A 20813-nucleotide genomic window follows, 5' to 3' on the forward strand; every position below is an offset into this window, starting at 1 on the left:
GGATTGTGGGTGCCAAAGGCCCAGTCTGGAAGTCGTGGAGGCCACAGGCCTGCCACTGTGAAACTGTGTGAGTCCTTAAGCGCTGGTATACTAAAGAGGCCACTTTCAGGAGACTGGTAACAGGCTGGGTTATAGACCAGACCCTGTGACTCCAGGACACTTATAAACTGAGCAAATGTGCTCAGATTCTAAAAGTACTTGGGATAGATAATATGGAATCATCATACCCCACAAAATGTGGATCTTTGTTATGCCATCTTTATAGAGACACTCTTCAAAGCAGAACCACACTGTAAGTTGTAAGGCCTTTGTCATTTAAGTGTTATAGTAGTTGCTTCTTCAGTAGCTCAAGCATTATACTATTAATTTAGTTCATTTACCTAAGGGCATGGCTACACTTGCAGATGTAGAGCGCTTTGAGTTAAACCAGCCTTCGGAGAGCGCAGTAGGGAAAGCGCTGCAGTGTGTCCACACTGACAGCAACAAGTGCACTGGCATGGCCACATTGCGGCACTTGCAGCGGCACTGGGAGCGGTGCATTTTGGGCAGCTATCCCACAGAGCACCTTTCCCATTCTGGCGGTGTGGCTTGTGGGAAGAGGGTGGGGGTTACGGGGCATTCTGGGTCCTGTTCCAACGCCCTGTGATGCATCGGTTCGCATTCCAGCAATCCCTGTGCTTCCGTCCACACTTGGTGTCATCTTTCAACGTTTTTTTATACTGCGCGGTCTGTCTTCCCTTTTGGTCTGTGGGAATGGAGACTGAACTGCTGAGGAATATGCTGACGAGTCTCGCCAGCCCGTCACGTTTGGCAGTTGAGTTACTCCTTAAGATCCAAACTGACAGTGAGGACTCTGACGATGATATCAACTCGAGTAACGCATATGACATGAGATTGCTTGTGGCATTCACGGTCATGCTCACCACCATGGAACACCACTTTTGGGCTCGGGAAACAACCACCGAGTGGTGGGATCACATCCCATCAAGTCTGGGATCATGAGCAGTGGCTGCAGAACTTTCGGATGAGAAAAGCCACTTTCATGGGACTGTGTGATGAGCTCGCCCCCACCCTGCAGCACAAGGACACGAGATTGAGAGCTGCCCTGATGGTGGAAAAACGGGTGGCTATTGCTGTCTGGAAGCTGGCAACTCCAGACAGCTACCAATCAGTCACTAACCAGTTTGGAGTGGGAAAATCGACAGTTGGAATCGTGTTGATGCAAGTTTGCAGGGCTGTTAATCACATCCTGCTCAGAAGAACCATGACTCGGGGTAACGTGCATGAGGGGCAATAGATGGGATGCATATTCCAATTCTTGCACCAGCCCACCTAGCCTCCAAGTACGTTAATCAGAAGAGGTATTTCTCTATGGTTCTCCAGGCGCTTGTGGATCACCATGCGCGTTTCATTGACATTAACGCAGGCTGGCCTGGAAAGGTTCATGACACATGCATCTTTCAGAACACTGTCGTGTTCAGGAAGCTGCAAGCCAGGACTTTTTTCCCAGACCAGAAGATCACCATACGGGAAGTCGAAATGCCCATTGTGATCCTTGAAGACCCTGCTTACCCTTTAATGCCATGGCTCATGAAACCCTACACAGGGAACCTTGACAGCAGCAAGGAGCGGTTCAGCAACAGGCTGAGCCGATGCAGAATTACTGTGGAGTTTGCTTTTGGCCATTTAAAGGGCCGCTGGCACTCTCTGTATGGGAAGCTGGACCTGGTGGATGATAGCATCCCTGCGGTTATGTCCGCGTGCTGTACCCTCCATAACATTTGTGAAGGGAAGGGTGAAAGATTCACTCAAGCATGGATTGGAACAGCTAGAGAGCAGGGCTATTAGAGGGGCCCAGCATGGGGCTGCAAGGATTAGGGATGCCTTGAGAGAGCAATTTGAGGCTGTAAGCCACCAGTAATGTTTGGTGCCCTGCACGGGAGTGAAGTGCAGTGGTTCCAATGTTAGTAGGAATCTGTGTTTGCTACACTGACTTGCAGTGCCTGTTTCTTTCCTGGGCTAAGGTATCATTTACTTTATGCAATAAACCATAAAGAATGTTTTCAAAGCCAAAAAATCCATTTATTGAAAAGAAACACAACTGCTTGGGAAACAGAAAGGGCAAGGGGGTGGGGTGGGGAATGGTACAATCACAGATTTGCATATGTCCTGTTATCATACTCAGCCTTCATGTCTGGAGTGCTGTACAATGAGTGTTGCACTTCGGGATGGCTATAATGCATGGTGATGGGGTTGAGTGCAGCGGGTAAGGGTCGTAGTTTTCAGTGCTGGGTGGTGAAGCTACAGGTGTTGGAGGCAGCTGGTGGCGATAAGAACCTGGATGTTGGGGATAGTGGATTGGATGTGATATGGGGGCACAAGGGAAAGAGTTTTGGGACAAGGGCTGCACGGGGGGGTAGGCACGGGAGTGCTCCGCCTGTATGGCTACGAGTGCCTGGCTCGAGTCCACTTGGCGCTTCATGATGCTTATCAGCCGCTCCATGCTTTGCGGCTGGAGCTCCACGCTTTTGTGCCGGTGTTCCTCATTCTGCTGGCGGATCCTCCTTTCACTCTCCCTCCACTCCTGCAATTTTTGATTCTCGTTAAGGGACTGCTGCATGACTTCATGTAGCATGTCTTCTTTGCTTTTACATGACCTCTTCCTAATTCATTGGAGTCTTTCGGCCGGTGATAACACGGACGGCTGAGATCTCAAGGTTACATCTGTAAAGGCAAAATGCAACACTTAATAGAGGCAGCATTGTTCACACCAGACAGAGCAATGATTCCCCTGTACTTAAGGGCAAGCACAGTCTACACAATAGCATAATTTGCCTGCCCCAAAGCGAGCGCACATAACCCACGGGAGCCCCAAAATGGTGAGTAAGTACTGCGTCAAGGGAGGCTGATTGTTTCACAGCCATACCGTCCTCTAGGTTTCTGTGCGTTGGGGAGAGCCAGCAGCTGCAGGGAGCCCCTATACTGAATACTCTCCCCACATTTTCCACAAGAGTTCATCCTGGAAGATATCTCGTTCCTGAGGGTGACCTGGAAACCAAGGGAGGGTCTTCTAATACAATGCGGCTTCCGCCCTGGCTCATATGCAGCTTGCCTGTGTGCAGCAATGGTCCCCCCGCCCCTCACAGCACAGTGGCGCAGACATATTAATCTGACTGGGACAAGGACCACAGTGGCTCTCCCAAGAAATCTGCGCAAGCGCATTGCCCAGGTTCTGGATGAGACATTGAAGAGATCACTGAGGCCGATTACCGCGATGTGAGAGAGCACATCAGTGCCCTATTTCACATGTAAGCATGCATGCCCTAAACCTCCTCACCCCAAGAGCCCGCACCGAATAACTTCATTCTCAAAATAAAAGCCACTTACAGGGAACCTCCTCTGGTGTTTGTCCTTCCACAAGCATCTGCCACGGCAACTGGCTACCTTCCTTCTGGCTTGAGAACAGCTCCTGGCTGCATGCATCTAGGGATGCTGGGGTGTCTCCCTCCTCCTCAGCACCCTCTCTTCCACTTGCCTCCTCCTCGTCCTCCTCCCTTGTTGAACTGGGCTCTGAAGTGTCCATGGTGGTACTTGGAATGGTGGTGGGGTCGCCCCCCAGTATTGCGTCTAGCTCTTTGTAGAAACAGCAGGTCGCAGGGGCAGCACCAGAGCGGCTGTTTGCCTCACGGGCTTTGCGGTAGGCATTCTGCAGCTCCTTCACTTTAACCCTGCACTGCAGTGCATCCCGGTCATGGCCCCTTTCCATCATGTCCCGTAATATCTGCCCGTAGGTATCGTAATTCCTATGGCTGGAGTGCAGCTGGGACTGGACAGCTTCCTCCCCCCAAACACTGATGAGGTCCAGCACCTCGCCATTGCTCCACACTGGGGATCGCCTGGCACGTGGAGGCATAGTCACCTGGAAAGATTTGCTGAGAGCACTCCACGCCTGACTGAGATAACAGGAAGGGGATTTTCAAAATTCCCAGAGAATTTAAAGGGCAGGTCACCTGAGGGCAGGATACTAGAGTTCAAAGTGATGACGAGAGTGGCTAGAACAGGCATTGTGGGACACTTCTGGAGGTTCATCAGAGCGCACTAACAGGCCAGGGCGTCCACACTGGTGCTGCGCCGCTCCAGCGGGGGCGCATCAAACGTTATTCCACTCGCCAAGGTGGAGTACCAGGAGCACTCTAGCCGCGGAGTCAGTGCGCTCTACATGCCTTGCCAGTGTGGATGCGTCATGAGATAGGGCACCAGGGGCTGCTTTAATGCGCTCTAACTCGCAAGTATAGCCAAGCCCTAAGACAGATTTGAAAAAAGTACTCTGTTTTATTTAGCATTAGATTACAAATACCCTGCACTCTTTGCTGGAAGCTATTGGAGAAGTGTTTGCCTTGAAGAATGTTTCTGTTAAGAAAATGAGAAAAGAGCTTAGTTTCTGTCTTCTTTGTGAAAGCCTGATTGTCACAGCAGTTTTAATAGTCTCAATTTCCGATAGTTGTGTGTTTTTGTGTATTTATCACAACATGGTTTGCAGTAGATAGCAGGCTGCTTAGCAGACTCTGTAAGCTATCTGTCCAGCTAAATAAACATCTAAATGGGGAAAGCAGCATGCTTCATTGGGCTATCTGTTGTTAAAACTGATTGAATGGAATTTGTAGTTTAATTTGTTTTAAATTTCTTATTAATTTGCTGGATCTAGGTGCTTGTACAGCTGTTAAAATAGAGTTACAAAAATAAAAATAACACATATATACTGAACTGCCTATACAGAAACACAGTAATATCAATTACCCAACATCTGATCAAGCTTTGTAGTATACCTTGAAGACTTACAAATTCAGACTGTTGAACTAGAGGGGCATATGCTCCAGAGCTGAGGATGCATTAGGAAACTGACCAGGGGAATGATGGCTTGAGTGTCTTCACTGATTGCAATGTTGATGATGTCAGACATCAATTTTGGAGTAATGTGGTTCAGAAAACTAGTACTTTATAGGTTAAAACCAGCATCTTAAACTCCACCTGGCTGGATTACAGAGTACCAGTGTTATGTGTGCTGTGTGATATATCATTCACTAAGCAAGGACCCGTGTCCTGTACTAAGTTCAGTTTCCAGATGGTCTTGTGATATAGTCACGTCCAAGTAGAATGCCTTGCAATAGTCTAGGCTTGAGATGAGACAGGCATGGATTATTTTAGCAGCAAGGTTTGTTTCCAAAATTCAAGGCCGCAGCCTTCCTGTCATCAGTAGATGTGGGGAACAGGACATAGCACAGCAGGGAGCACTCTTGGCTAAAACTGTTAGGGCAATCAAGGATCTGAGACCCCCTAAATTGCTAACCTGTTTAAACAAATTGTAGATTTGCCCTCTATCAGAGGTGCTATGATATGATACGGTCAGCTCTTCTGGTTGTTTCATTAAACTACCAGACATTACCTCAGTCTTGACTAGATTGAACCTCAACCACCTAGTTCTCACTCAAGCCCTAATTTAATTAATTCCTGGCAAAGTCAGACCACTGTTGATGTGGAACTGGCATTCTCAGCTTATTAAAGGCACTGCAGTCTATGTCTCCTCGCTCTCCTTCTCAATGTGCTTGCATGCATTTCGTACAGGCAGGGACACAAGATGGAATCCTTCAGCACCCCATCTGACTGAGCCCTCAGGGCAGAAGAGCCTTCACCCAAAACAATCTTATAGGACTTCTTGCACAAAAGTAGCTGAGCTATTCAAGATGATTCCATCTAACCCTGGTAGGCACCACAGACATTTCAGCAATCCCTCATGGTCAGTTAAATTAAAGATCTAAACAAAAGGGTCTCTACCTTTGTTATATACTGACCGCATGTGACAACAGAAATATTTCAGGACTTCACCCCCCTCCGCATCTAGCCATAAAGAAATGAAGGGTGGTTGTGACCCCAAGGTCAAGAACCCATGACTGAAAGAGTTACCTTTGTTGATAGCTATGATGACGTCCTTGGCCAACATGATCAGTACGGTTTCTGCCCCATAACCAGCCCTGAATCCTAAGTGAATGGGGGGAAGAAAACAAACATTGCCAGAGTTGCCTCACCACAGTTGCTTCAACAAAGCTTTTTCCAGAAGGAAGATCATGCAGATATAGATACTTAGAAAGATTGTCAGTGTCAAAAGATGGCTGCCTGAGCAGAGGCCTTGCAGTGCCTTCCAAAAAACCCCAGCTGGTATCCTGCCTACCCACGCTGCCAAAGGGGATATTGACTTTTCAGGCCAACAGAAGGCCAAGATGGCCTTCACCAACCACTAAAGGATGGGGTTCTATTTCATAGGCTAAAACTCATAGTTCCTCAGCTCCTACAAAACCTCTGTGAGCAGCATTTGCTGAATTGCAGAGCATGTGAACCCTGAAGATATTGCTCTGGTACTATAAAACTGACAGGTCAGTCCAGAAGTGAGTAGGTTTAATGACGAAGTAATATGAAAATTCCTCACAATGAGAAAATCTTGACTCTGTAACGGAGTTATTTTATTATTTGTATTATGGTAGCACTTAGAGGCCAAACCAAGAATGGACCCTGTTGTGCTAGGCAATGTGCAGATGATTGCTTGCATGCTACACAGGCAAGACCAACTCTTTGGGAAAGGGTCAGAGGGTAAATAGAGGGACCATGAAATGACTTGCCCAAGGTCATGCATGTTGTCAGTAGTAGAGCTGGACTACTCTACTAGTAGTAGAGTAGTCCACTGGACTATGCTGCTTCTCAACAGAGCAGAGATAATATGTAAAATAAAATCCTCATTGTGTCTAGACATTGCCAAAGTGCCAAAGGGTAACTAGGATACCTGATTTGCTTAGTATTTGTCAGAAAACTCAGTCTTGAGGGTTCAGGACCAAAACACAATGCTATAAAAACTGACATCTAAATGAATGGGGAGCAATAGAGAAACAGATTCTGGATTTTGTTAAGAAATACATATGCGAGATTTTCATTTTTGATCCTACTCGAATAGCTGATCTCTAATTTTTTCAAAGGAATGCTCTTCATTCTTGTCAGGAGCTGTAATTATTCCCTCCCTCCCTCCCTCCCTCCCACTCTTCAATGGGGCCTTGAAACACAGCTACCACATTTCTGGCTAAAAAAGGATGTGATGCTTTTTCAGAACCTATTAATGTCACTCCCTGTTTGATGGCAGCAAGGCAATGAAAGGGAGCTGCTTCTACCCTCCTTTTTTGTATTTCTAGCCACTGTAGGCCAAATGTGTGAGAATTTAGGATTGAAAATGAATGTTTCCCTCACATTGGCTATCAATGGAGCTTTCTTCTCGTATATTAAAGAGCTAAAGAATCTTGTTTTGTCTCTAAATTAAGTTTCGATGCTAGCTAGACAAGACAGTGCTGTGTATTTTATCTAGCTTTTTAATTAAAAAAAATACAGTTAAAAAGATGAATTAAACTACTATTAATTGCCTTTAGGTGCCCTAGAATGAACAAAAAAATATACAGATTTCAAAGCAGAAGTATATAATTTATGTATCTAGCTTTGGAAAAATAGGTAAAATCTTTGAAGCAAGAACAGTTACATTGCTCAGCGCTATGCGGAGTGCCCTCAATACCTATTAGCGTCAATGAGCATTGACTGTGCTCAGCACTTTACAGGAATGGGCCATTAAGAAGAAATGTAAGTGTTGAGATGGGGAGGAAATATAAAAAAACAAAGATTTTAATGAGTTAATGTTCTTTTCCAGATCACATTTTTATGTTGAAATTTATGTAATAGTGGTTTCATTTCAGGGAAAAAGTCCAAATCTTCTCGTCCTGAATCCCCTACAACAACTCCAAACATATCAGTGAAAAAGAAAAACAAAGATGGAAAGGGTAAGTGTGATGGTTTGAGTAGAATGTTTGTCTTCAGTGTTTTAAATTGAAAACTGAATCTGGGTAACATAAGAATGAAGCCTACGAGCTTTCTCAGTATGCAAAAATAAATCTTGTGTTGCCACGCACTCAGAAGACATGGTTGCCACCTTCTATGAAAGCAGGGAGGAGGCAGGGAGAGGGTGGAAAAGTGCAGAAAATCCCTTTGGAAGATACTCAGTTCCTGGGAGAAATAATCCATTCTTCAGCTTATTAACAGGATCTTGGGAGATCTTCAACCCCCCACAAACGCTTCTCTGTTTCAGGTCAAGTCTAGAGGGATGCTTTGCATTGTAGTAGTGTTTCTTGGGATGCTGTTGCTTCAACAGCTGATATTTGGAAACATTTTTCATCTGCCTGTTTCTAAATCTGCATAAGGAGATAATCAAAGCTTACAGTTGGGTGGCAGGAAGAGCAGTCCTCTTGTTTAAGAAAAAAGTGAAGCCACCAGAAGAAAGGTGTCACAGAAAGTTCCCTGATAATCCCTCTTCTGCTATCTCAACTCTTGCCCACCTCCCATTAATAAAATCAAAACCAACAGCTAACAGAGAATATAATTTGATAGCATGAATCATTTTATTTTATAGCAAACTATTCATCAGAATCATCCTGTTTTTGCCAATGGATCCTAATATTCTTCAATTGTTTTCTTGTTTGGCATGGCATAAGCTATTATTTACTGCACATCTTATATGTAATTGTTAAAACATGAAAGTAAGGATATCTTGAACCTGTGAAGAATCATCCTGCGGGCCCCAATTCAGCAAAGTACTTAAGCACCTGCTTAATTCCCAGTCAGTAGAGTGGTACTGTAGTGTATATTTAACTGCTTTGCTGAACAGGACTGGACTTGAGTTCTTTGCTGATTCAGAGCCAAAGATGGCAAAATAATAATGTTCTGTTAAGAAATAATTCAGTTGGAATGGAAGAATAGTCACGTGTAGGAATTCTCAACCCAAAATTACAGTCTGTTCAGAAAGTAACAGGCACTCAGTTCCTGGAGCTTTGTTGTATTTGTGACTTAAATAAAAGTTAAGAAATTAATATAACTGTGCATTTGGGGGAGTTTATATCTCCTGAAAGGCTTTATTTATTTCTTTTAGGAAATACAATTTATCTTTGGGAGTTTCTCTTAGCACTGCTCCAGGACAAAGCTACGTGTCCCAAATATATCAAATGGACTCAGAGAGAAAAGGGCATTTTTAAACTGGTAGATTCCAAGGCTGTGTCCAGATTGTGGGGAAAGCACAAAAACAAACCTGATATGAATTATGAAACAATGGGCAGAGCTCTCAGGTATGTGAGTGTTTAATAGTTGATTATTTTTGTCACAACATTTTCATATATTGAAAGCTCGCTGTAATCTGTTTAACATCTGTGAAGGGCTTTTTCCTAAGATGAGCTCCAGTTTTTGAAATATGAAGCTGTTTTTTTTGAGGGCAGGGGCGCAGGGGAAGGAGGGAGAGGTGGTGGGGAGGACTAAAGAAATCTAAAAGTTAAAAGCATAATTTGAAGTTTCTACAGAGCAAACTATACAGTAGAAGATTAAAAAAAGATTAGGATATATACTGATGTCCAATGACAAATCTGCTTTATTGGCAGAAATTTGTTTTGTGGGGTTAACAAAGTGCTTAAAGTGCAAGTATATGTAATTCTGTAGAAATCCTGCAAATTCAGAGCTTTCTTTTTTATTGGGTCTAGATTTTTTTACACTTCTTTAATATGGATAATATTGGATTGATTGTTTTAAATGAATGCAACTTTACTGAAGAGGCAAAATATCTGATTTATGTATAGTAAGCTGTACAACTTGCATGGAGTGTGGTTTTTTATGCTTTGCACATTTAAAGAAATAGAGGTAAATCATCCCTAACCTAAAAAAATTAGTGACGCCCATTGCAAATGAAGCACCTTCACTTCTATTGTAAAAACTATTGTAAAACTAATAAATTCAATACAATCATTTCCATGGTCAGTTACCCAAAGCATTACTGGTAACTGATATATCTCCCACAGTAGTTAATAATGTAGGATGATTTGAGAAGCCAATACTTCCTCAAGACCAAGCACAGGCAGTTTCAGGAGACTGAAAAGTCTGAGTGACAAGCCTTTACAACAAACTTCCGTAAACTAAACTTAAAGATGACCATCAAATTATTTGGACTAATTATATTAACTTTAATATGTGCCAAATGACCCAGTTTCAAATCCAAGCTATGAGGGTGTTCCGCCCCAGCAGAATTCAGGTCTGTGCATACTTCCCCAATTTGCATGTACAGATGATTAGAAAAGGATTTAATCATATATGAGTACTTGTGCAAACTGGAAACTTGCTCATACAGAAAAGTTTGTGCAAAGTAGGTGAGCAATTGCACAACCATATATGGATGCAAGCCTAATTTTAAAACATTTTCCCTATTGTTTGGAGATTCTAAGCACTACTGTAATAAAAAATAAAAATTTGCTTAAAGCACTCTCCCCACCCCAACCCTCTATATTTTTGCACCTTTATTGTAAGTCAATTTGTAAACACAATGGAAAGTAATGTTTCCCTATCCCCTCCCCTTTGCTCTACAAGAACCTTATAGTGATATGTAATTTAGTTCTTTATATAGTCTATATATTATGCACTTTATATAGTAAAGAAAGAATTTGAATATTTGACAGAGATGGGAGATTTGAGGCAAGATATTGCCATTTTACCAGGATTATCAAAGTGTCATTTAACACTAGGCATTGTGATAAAACAAATAATAATATTGGTATCATGAAGTGCAAGTTGCTTTGAGTGATATATAATATGTCTCCCTCCTTGAGCATAAAGAAGGGTAACAGAAAATGTCAGTAGGCAATGATTGTTATTTAGATTTATAAACAAAAACCCCTCCACTTCATTGCTGATGATGATTTGTCTTTTTTCATAGCCAATTATGCTATATAACTTGTTGATGTATGTGCCTGCTTTGAACAGATACTATTACCAAAGAGGTATACTGGCTAAAGTAGAAGGTCAGCGTTTGGTGTATCAGTTTAAAGAAATGCCGAAAGATCTTATCTACATAGATGATGAGGATCCGAGTCCCAGTACCGAGTCTTCAGATTCCTCTTTATTGTCAACAACTGTGACTAATAGAAACCAATCAGGCAGATCTAGAGCATCTTCTAACACAGGAACAAGAGGAGGATCCACCACAGTTCTAAAAACAACAGGGAACTCTAAGTCTACTAAACTTAAGGACCCCGTGGAAGTTGTACAACAGCAGATACCTGGTTTTACAACTGATGTTTTGAGGACAATGCAATCTGCACAGCCAATACATCCAACTCAGCTTTTTCGGACAGTTCATGTAATGCAGCCAGTGCAATCCATCACAGAAGGACATGCAACTGTAGCTAGTAACATGCAGGATGAAACATTACATTCCTCTGTTCAGAATATAAGGTAAGAAAATGTAAAGGAAGTTGATTTATGAACATTTTCACGATCCAATGTGGCTGTTTTCTATTTTGCCACATTGCTCTCCTCTTAATTCAGTTATTGTGATATGAAGACAGTGTGAATGATCAATAAATTGGTCTGGTTTTTTTGTTACATTGTAAAATGGGTACTCTGCTAAGACACTATATTTAGGAAAGGGAAGAAAATTGCAAATCTTAATTCTGCAGCATTACAGTAGCAAAGAATCTTTAGGACTTTGAGAAGAAAGCAGAAAAAAGTTAACATTCTTGACAACACTGATTTCTCTTTATTTGGTTCCTGTGCCACTGTTATGTTTATTAATTCTGCTTTTACTCAGCATTTTCAACATTAACCCAAACAATGTGTGTTTTACATTAATGCTTTTGAAAAAGAATTTTCTTGGGATTTAATTTCATTCTTGACATACCCATCGCCTTATAAATTGTAGTGTGTCGTCTCTTTCCTCTTTTTGTGTATTCCACCTATTAACAGAGATAACAGGGCAAAGCACTAAAGTGGCACCCCACTGTCATTGTTGGAACAGCACCCAGTATGCTTCCATACCTCTTCTGTTTATAAAAGATAGTTATCAGTATGGCCTTCTGAGACTTTTACGTGTTTACTAATGTTGGGGGAGACAGTCACATTTCAGTGCAGCCCTTAACTGGTAAGTTAGACACTAATCAAGTACCTTTATGTTACTGTTTTGCACCTTCAAGTCATTGGTGGTGTATTGACTAGAGATGCCTCAAGAACAATCACTTAGAGCTATACCACCACTGAAAGATTATTTTGTAATTCTGGAGTTGCAAGGAAGGAACCATCTTACTTAAAATCTTTAAAAGAACAATATTGAGTTGGGTGTATATTTTTTTTCTCGTTTAAAATTCGATATTATGAAACGTCCCCAGCACTTTAGTCCACATTTTACCATTAAGTGACACTAGTGCTATTTCCCTCTCTTTTTTTCTTCTCTCCCCCTTAAAAACATTATTCAGAAGCATCTTATCAAATTCTGATTTGCGTGAATAGACCCACATGATTCTCTGCGACTAAAGCATGGAACTCTGACAAATTTAAATCAGTAACATTAATCTGATCACAACTCCATTTCTCAGTTTCAAGAAGATGATTTTATTCTTTCATCTCTCTGTGCTGAGAGAAGGATTTTTTAAAGGTAAACAACAATGAAATCACCACTGATCTAAAAGGAGGAGAGACTGCATCCTGAGTGGCAGAGTAGCCAGGTTTTTAAGCACTGATGTCTACAGCTGGGCTGTTCAGCCCCGACAAACTAATAGAATATAAAGGAGTCAATAAGAAGTTTTAAGGAGACACAGAGAATAGTCAGAAAACTGTGGATTTTCCATATATGTATATATGAAGTGGCAGACCACGACTATAGTCTCAAACCAGAAAAATGATTTTATGTTACTTATTGTTTGCTTGGAATAAACGTAGTTTTAGGTAATACACATGATCCATAATCTCGCTGCTAACTGTTCTAAAAGAAATGTAATTATAAAATGTTTTCTCTCCCATGTTGCTATATGAAAACCCCACATAAATCAGGGGAAATTCACTAGCCAATGGACTATGTAGGGGAAACAGCAATTAGTGAAACTATCTCCAAAGGGTTGTCAAATGAACAAAGTAAACAAATCTAAAAAACATTTTTCTCTGATATTTCAGTTATATTAATAAGTTATCTTTAAAATTAGTGAATAAAAACAGAATTATGATTTTCAAGTTGATGCTATCCATTTTAACACTCTTTTTCATTCTTAATTTCAGTGAAGCTTGTATGTTAGGACCATTTCAAAATGTACTTAAGGGAGAGAAAAGGTACATGTGATCCAGAAGTTTAGATAAATGTAATCATGGAGAATTTGGCAGGATTTAAAAAAGAAAGTTGATGAAAGTAGATTTAAAAAAAAGTAGATGGCTGCTTGCTTTCCACAAGACAAAGCAACTTCTGAGGGAAGTTTATTTATACCATATAAGATGAAGTTTTGAACTGAATTAAACACTAACATTTAGCATAAAAGTGAGAGACAATTTAAAGTTAGTCTCTCTTAGTGCTGTGTTTTTAATATTCCTTCATACACCAAAGAGCTTTAAAGCCTAATTGCAAAGCCATTAAATGCTGTATAACAATATGACTTCAGAGATAATTAAGGATTTAATTATTCCTCAGTCTCAAAAAGTGACTCAGATAATATAGAGGAAGCAAATGGATGAAGAAATAAATGACTGAGGTCATGCAGTGACATCTAAGTCAGGAGAACAATGCTATGAAACATTAATAGGGAAACAGTACAGCGATTTGTAGAGTAAGAAGGATACCCATACTGAGCCATTTCAGGATTACCTAGCAAAAACTTCCTGAACAATCTGCAAGATTTAATCAGGAGGGCAGGGAAGCAAAGACAATAATGCATCCAAAAGTTGCAAAACTACATGTTGCTATTTCAACATCCTCTTGTGTTTAAAATATTTCACAACTGGACTGTGGGCAGTAGTTTTAAAGGAGAAAAGGAGGAAGTAGCAGTAACACTAGCATGAAGCTCAAATGAAACAACAGAGCCCTTAAACACTGTCTTAGACTCCCATATTACAATGATGGGCAGCTGTTTTTATTTTTTTTACGCATAATGTAGAAACATTTCTGTGGTTTATGCTTTGCTAGATATAATGACAAATCCAAGACACTCAGATTAAAGGGAAAAATGATCTGGTCTAGTCAATATAATACATAATTAATTGTAACAGGTTTAGTAATTGATAACCAAAAAAAAAAGCAAGTATTCTAGCTGCAGAGGTGCATGGGGGATCAACACTAGAAATACATTTTAAAAGTTTCCATCTGACAATGGTGGACTAGGTAAGCTGTAAATTGAGGGGCTGATGAGTAAGGCTATGTTTTAGTCACGGATATTTTTAGTAAAAGTCATGGACAGGTCACAGGCAATAAACAAAAATTCACAGCCCATGACCTGTACATGACTTGTACTATATACCCCTGACTAAATCTTGGGGCAGGGGGCTGGGGCAGGGGGGGATCCCAGGGGGCACCAAGCGTGCTGGGGGGTGGTGGCCCGGGGACGCTGCAGGACTCCCACTGGTTCTGGGGTGGGGGCGGATGATGGTGTGTGGCCCAGGACCCCACCTGGTGCTGGGGGGGGGCAGGGAAGAGCATTGGTGGGGCTGGCTAGGGCTCCCAACCTGGCTACCTGCCTCCCCAGAAGTGGCAACATCCCCCTCCCTCAGCTCCTAGGCGGAGGCATGGCCAAGGAGCTCTGCGCGCTACCTCCACCCCAAGTGCTGGCCCTGCAGCTGCCATTGGCCGGGAACTGCGTGCAGAGCTGCCTGGCCATGGCTCTGCCTAGGACCTAAGGGAGGGGGATGTCGCCGCTTCTGGGGAGCCCTGGAGTTAAGTGCTGCCCAGAGCCCTCACCCCATCTCCTGCCCCAATTGCCTTCCCCCGCCCCCTTCCACACCCAAACTCCTGCTGTTACGGAGGGGAGGGGGAGCTCAGTGGCTTGAGACTGCCCTAGCAGCAGCTGATGCGATTGGCCCAGGGGCTGCCTGAACTGCTCAGGCAGCCCCCGGGCCAGGTGCACCAGCCACTGCAGAAGTCACGGAGATCCCGGAAAGTCACGGAATTCGTGACTTCAGTGACCAACGTGACAAACTCGCAGCCTTACTGATGGGCCATACAAATTCACTGGATGTTCCTGGCTGGTTACAGTTGATCTAGGATATATCTCAGGTCCAAATTCAAAAAAACTAAATGTCCTTGTAAAGTTTTACCAGGGCAGTCTTGGGAGTTTTGATGAGATTGAAAACATTTAATTTTTTTCTGAAATGTACATTTTAGGGTCTCTCTCTAGTAAGGTTCAAAACAGTTTTTTTCAGATACATTTATAGCTATATCAGTTTGTACCCATACTCATCATTTCCTTGTAGGAACCTCCATAAAGGATCAGATCTACAGGTAGTCTAGTGTCATGCCACATACAACAGACAGTAAGAGGAAGGTGCCAGGAATCCCATAATGAACACAACCTACTCTGTGGAAGTTTTTCTGAGCCCTACATTTTAGTGGTTGGCCTATACCTTGAAGCATGAGGGGTTTTATTCTTTTTAATTTCTTTATCCTGTCTAATGTAACTTTTGGATTGTGTTATCCATATAAATGTCTCATCCTCTTTAGAATCCTGCTAAGCACTTAGCTTTAGTAATATTTTTGGCAAGAATTCTATGTGGTTATCTACCTGTTGTGTAGAAAAGTTTTTTTTCTTTTTTAAAGTTTAAATTAGTGGCCTCTTTAATAAAAAGAAAAGGAGTACTAGTGGCACCTTAGAGACTAACCAATTTATTTGAGCATAAGCTTTCATGAGCTACAACTTACTTCATCGGATGCATGATGAAGTGAGCTGTAGCTCACGAAAGCTTATGCTCAAATAAATTGGTTAGTCTCTAAGGTGCCACTAGTACTCCTTTTTCTTTTTGCGAACACAGACTAACACGGCTGCTACTCTGAAACCTGGCCTCTTTAATATTTTCCAGCTGCCTTCTGAGCAGTAGTCTGTAGCATGCAGCGTTTCTGCTAATGGGCTTATTTTAAGAAAAGAAAACTGCCTACACTTGACATGATAGTTATATTAGCTACAATCATGTTTGAAAACTATTGTCAAACTAGATTTGTGCCTGACTGACCTTTTTTAAAATGTGGCTGTAGCTAGTCCGTTCTTTTCCCAGCTGAGGACAGAACTTTTCAGGGACAGGATTGCAGCTCTTCTGTCATGACCTTTTCCATTTTCTCCAAGAAAAGTAGATACTACAAACTGAAGTGCAGTTAAAAACATAGGGCTTAATTCTTCCAAAGGTGTAAGACAATATTGTTGTTTGTACTTGTAGAAAATGGGTATAAAATGTGTAAATGAGTTAAAAATTCAGATTTGATAGCATTCTACACCTGCGCATAGGTGCTGGTCCTGGGGGTGCTACCGCACCCCCTGGTTTGAAGTGGTTTCCATTATATACAGGGTTTACAGTTGGGTTCAATGGCTCTCAGCACTCCCGCTATAAAAGTTGTTCCAGCACCCCTGCACCCACGTTGCATAGGTGTAAATGACTGCACCAGCTGCAAGGCAGACTAAGTCAACTTCACATTCTCTATCATCATTTATAGCTCCTTTTTGTTACATTAGTGTTCAGTAATAAACTAGCAACAGCATAGAATGATGCCCTAGGGAATTCTTAGCATCTCATAAACAGCTTTTTGCAAGACTGACAATACACGGTCTTGCCCACAGAAATCTAACAGAGCAGTGAGGAAAGAGTTAGGTGTGGAAGCTTTTGGAGGGAAAAAACTGTTAAAGTGCACCAAAATCTTATCTAATTTAGCCTATGCCTAAAGAGAATAGAGCTTTTTCTGACTAGTTCAAGCTGTTTGAACTGCTGCTTTACCTATTTTACTTTTCTCTTAATGAAAGGACTTCCTATGTGATTTTAATGCCTAAACCCCATGGGCCAAGTTCTTCTCTGATACAATGGAAGTAAGTAATCGTGAACAGAATTTGGCACGAGCTGTTTGCAATGACTAAACACAAATATAAATGTTCCTGTGGATCAGCATTCTAATTAGAAATCTTTTTCAATAAAATATTGGTCACTTAAGAAAAATCTGTTTTCACATGAATCTCTGTTTAACACTTGTAAAATAGTTATGTTCATTTTCAACTGGAATAATTTACTGTAATCCTTGTGTATCTGTGTACAAAGGCACTTGAAGGAATAATTGGGGACCTGTAATGGTAAAAGTAGACAGTCATAGACCCAGACACATACAATGATTTCAGTTTACTTTTAATCTTTAAGCAGTAGTGATTTCAGACATAACATTTCAGACACGGAGGAGAGATGTTCTGATGTTACTAATGTACAAAGAATGGAATCATGAGCATATTGCGAACCGTAGCCACTGGGAGCTGCGGGGGGCCATGCCTTCGGACAGTCAAGGTAAACAAAATGTCTCGCAGCCCACCAGTGGATTACCCTGATGGGCCACATGCCAAAGGTTGCTGACCCCCTGAGTTATTAGGTGGGCTGATAAAAGCTGAAGCTGATTCATCATGCAGCTTGACCTTTGTGGGTAACCCCATGGTAGAGCATGTTGCAGTAGTCCAGCTTGGAGCTGACATGAACATGATCACTTTGATGCTTCTTGGGGGTGCCCAGAGTTGTGAAGCACCTCGCTACCACCTGCCCTTAGTGTGAGGAAGTCTTGTCTGTGCCGGCTGACTGAGTCCTGACTGAGCACTCTGACTCCACCAGCCATGGGCAATACAAGCACTCCCCTCTAGGCCTTGCAGGCCGCGCTGTCACTGTACAAGTTAGCAATTGGCACACCCCAACCCTCAAGGCCTCTGGGGGTCTCCCTGGAGAGTCCAGTGCCTGCTCCACTGGACAATCACAATGCTCACAGATTCGCTGCTTCCAAAGCACCCCAGCTTACCAGTTTCACCTCACATCACCACTCTTCTTGACACACAGCACTTAGAGATATATTTATAGAGAAAAAAACCGAAATGTTTGTTTAACAAGGTATAAAGATTTAAGTGATAGCAAGTAGAAGTATTGGAAAGAAATGGTTACATATAAAAATCATAACACCAATTCTGAGACTTTTAGAAGAGAAATGATCACCCAAAGTTCTTCAAGTGTTTTACAGCCAGGCTTGGCTGTGATCTTCATTCATGAGACAAATCGTGCTGTCAGCTTGCCTCCTCAGTGAAAGATCCAGGGTTTCTGTACCCCCAGATATATCAAAACAATCCATTGTCCTTATTCATAAGCAGGATTCCCCCGATGATTGTTTTTTTTTCCTGTATACCGCTTTCTTGTAGATTTTGCAATCTCTTAATCAGCATCTGGCTCAGCGCGCAAATAGGCCTGCATTGTGGGGCACACAATGATAAGACAGAGAGATATGCGTCGCCACCCTCTGCCTGAAAGGAACCTGTTACCTGCCTTAGTAATATAATTTTCAGTTTGGAGACATAACTCCTTAAATATTATCTCTACATAAGTTTCACCATGATGACTAGTGGGCTACTGGTTCTCAGACCACACATGCCACCCTTTTGTAAATTATTAGGCACATATCCGACCCAGGGGATCCCTGTAAAATCTTATGCACCCCATAGCGCTCTGCCAGTTGGCCTCAAGAAGTCACTGAGTCATAATCACCATGGCTAGGTCCTCATTCTCGAGACAAGGGCACAGTTTCCTGCTAGCCAAAGATGAAAGATGTTGTTTCTAGCCACTCTTTCAAGGAGTTCAGGAGCAGTGAATAATTCAACAGGACCTAAGACAGTGCACTGCCTTGACCTGAAGAGGGCAGGAACCTTTCAAATGTCTACACTACCCAAACTTTGTAGGCCTTTTTCATTATAAAATGACATGGTGATAAAAATGCCAGTGCCCAGTCTACAGTACACCTTAACTGCTGGTAGCATGAGTGCAGTTACAGTGATGCTGAAAAACAGGTGCAGGTTTGCCTGTTGTAGACTTACCTATAGAGGGTTATAATTCATCAAAATATTTTGCACATCATGCTTATTGTACCATGTGCAGTCATTAATAGTTGTGCAAAGTGGAAATGCTACGAATCTGATTTGGTAGCATTTTGAACCCACTTTATACTCACTTTGCTCAGGTGTAAATGACTATCCAAGGTAAGGGCAATGAAAAACCTGGCACTGTCCTGCCCAGATTTAGTGTGAGCCAGCTGCTTTCCATACAGGTTCCTGTTTCTTTTGGATGCTAAGCTAGCTGGGAAACAGCCCTGGCTATGATGAATATGAAAGAGCTGCAGACCTGGATGAAGTCAGCACACTGAGGTCATTGTAGACCATGGCATTTCACATCAGCCCCTTTCATTGTCACATAAATGTTGAGTAAGAGTGGTGACAGGTGAGTATCCTCAGGGAAGAGGAGCAGCTGCCCATCAGGGCCCTCTGGGACATGTGAGAAGAAATGAACAATGCAAATTTAATATGATTTAGACCACCTTTGCTGATGTCTTGAAGGTGGTCAACAGCACCTGCTGATTGATGTGACAAGCCATTGTTAGATCAACTGGCCTCTGCATAGGTACTTTGCTTCTGTTCCTGGCCTAAGGAAATCCTCCATAATTGCAATCAGTGGTGTCTCTGACCTATCCCAAACAGAAACTTAGCTAGGAGTCTAAAATACTGGTGATCAAATAGCCACTGATATAATGCTCCCCAAAAAAGAGAGATTAAAGGTAGGCAACAGATTAGTAGTTGCGAAGAGTGGCTATGTCAGGTGGTTTTTGTTTGTTTGTTAAATACATGCTGGACTATGTCCCATGTTTAAAGGTGGCAGAGAAAACCCCTTCTTGAGGAAGGCATTGGTCAACAGTGGGCTGATGTGATCTCTGCAGGCTTTCACCAAAAAGGTCATCAATTCTTTTTGCTGGTGATACCACAGGTTTTTCTTAATGCATTTATGATTGGGCTAAATGCCATCAGGAAGGGTGCTATGATCATCGCTTTCCACTCTGACTGATTTTCCTGGAGCTGGGAAAAGACTGTCTCAGACTCTTCTGCTGTTTGTTTTCATTTCTTCTGCAAGTAGGATCAGAGCTCTTTGCAGTGGGAGATACCTGAGTCTTTGGTTGTGCAGAAGCAGTTTGGATTTATGTAGTTGCCTTTCTTTCCAGGACAGTTCTGCTGGCCATGTTAGCAGGTACTATAGGGTAGGAGGAGGCTTTCTTAGATATACCACTTAGCTACAGCACAAGTTATTGGGTTCACAAAGTCTTCTGTCATCTGAACTCAAACTTCTTGACTTCATGTGTCAAGGTTACTTGTGGCAACAAAGCATGGGAAAGGATGGTACATCTGAAGAGCGTGATGGATATAGCACTAAATAGGGAGTCAGGAAAATTGGGTTCTCTATGGGCTTGTCTGTCAGAGCAGTTAGTGCTCGGCAAGCTATAGTGTAAATCTGCCTCGCACTAGCCTGCTGCGCACTAACTCTCTGTGTGCACCCTGTGACCGCACACTAAAAGTTCCCTAGCAGTCTTTGATTTACTCTATTTTGAAATGAGAGTAGATCAAAGGACTCTAACAAATTTTTAATGTGTGGTAGCAGGGCCAGCATGGACAGGGAGTGTGTGCTGGGTACTGTGAGATAGATTTACACCCCAGCTTTCTGTGCACTAGCTGTTTTATATAGACAAGCCTTGTGGCTCTACCATTTACTTAATACATGACCTTAGCTGCTAGAGAAGAAAGGGGAAGGTTCTGACCTTTCTTTGGAGGAGGGGATGTTAAGGCCCAGTATAAGGGTATCCCGTGCCCCTTTCCCCCGCCCTTATCTGTGTACCTAGGCAGATCAGCAGCTCCAGTGTG

At 42.4% G+C, this 20813-nt stretch overlaps 1 protein-coding gene across 9 annotated transcripts in view; it reads left to right on the forward strand.

Moving 5' to 3' along the window:
- The window catches only part of ELF1 (E74 like ETS transcription factor 1), a 148694-nt gene that overhangs the window by 121430 nt on the left and 6451 nt on the right, over nt 1–20813 (forward strand). For 8 of the 9 annotated variants that reach the window (XM_073345903.2, XM_073345853.2, XM_073345892.2 and 5 more), the window contains 4 exons: nt 5623–5760; nt 7782–7865; nt 9008–9200; nt 10876–11346. In XM_073345903.2, coding sequence (XP_073202004.1) covers nt 5623–5760; nt 7782–7865; nt 9008–9200; nt 10876–11346 — 886 coding nt within the window. The remainder of the gene's footprint in view (nt 1–5622; nt 5761–7781; nt 7866–9007; nt 9201–10875; nt 11347–20813) is intronic. The other variant, XM_073345923.2, reaches the window with a different exon arrangement.

Source organism: Lepidochelys kempii, chromosome 1 (assembly GCF_965140285.1).
Source record: "Lepidochelys kempii isolate rLepKem1 chromosome 1, rLepKem1.hap1, whole genome shotgun sequence".
In the NCBI taxonomy this organism is placed as follows: domain Eukaryota; kingdom Metazoa; phylum Chordata; order Testudines; family Cheloniidae; genus Lepidochelys; species Lepidochelys kempii.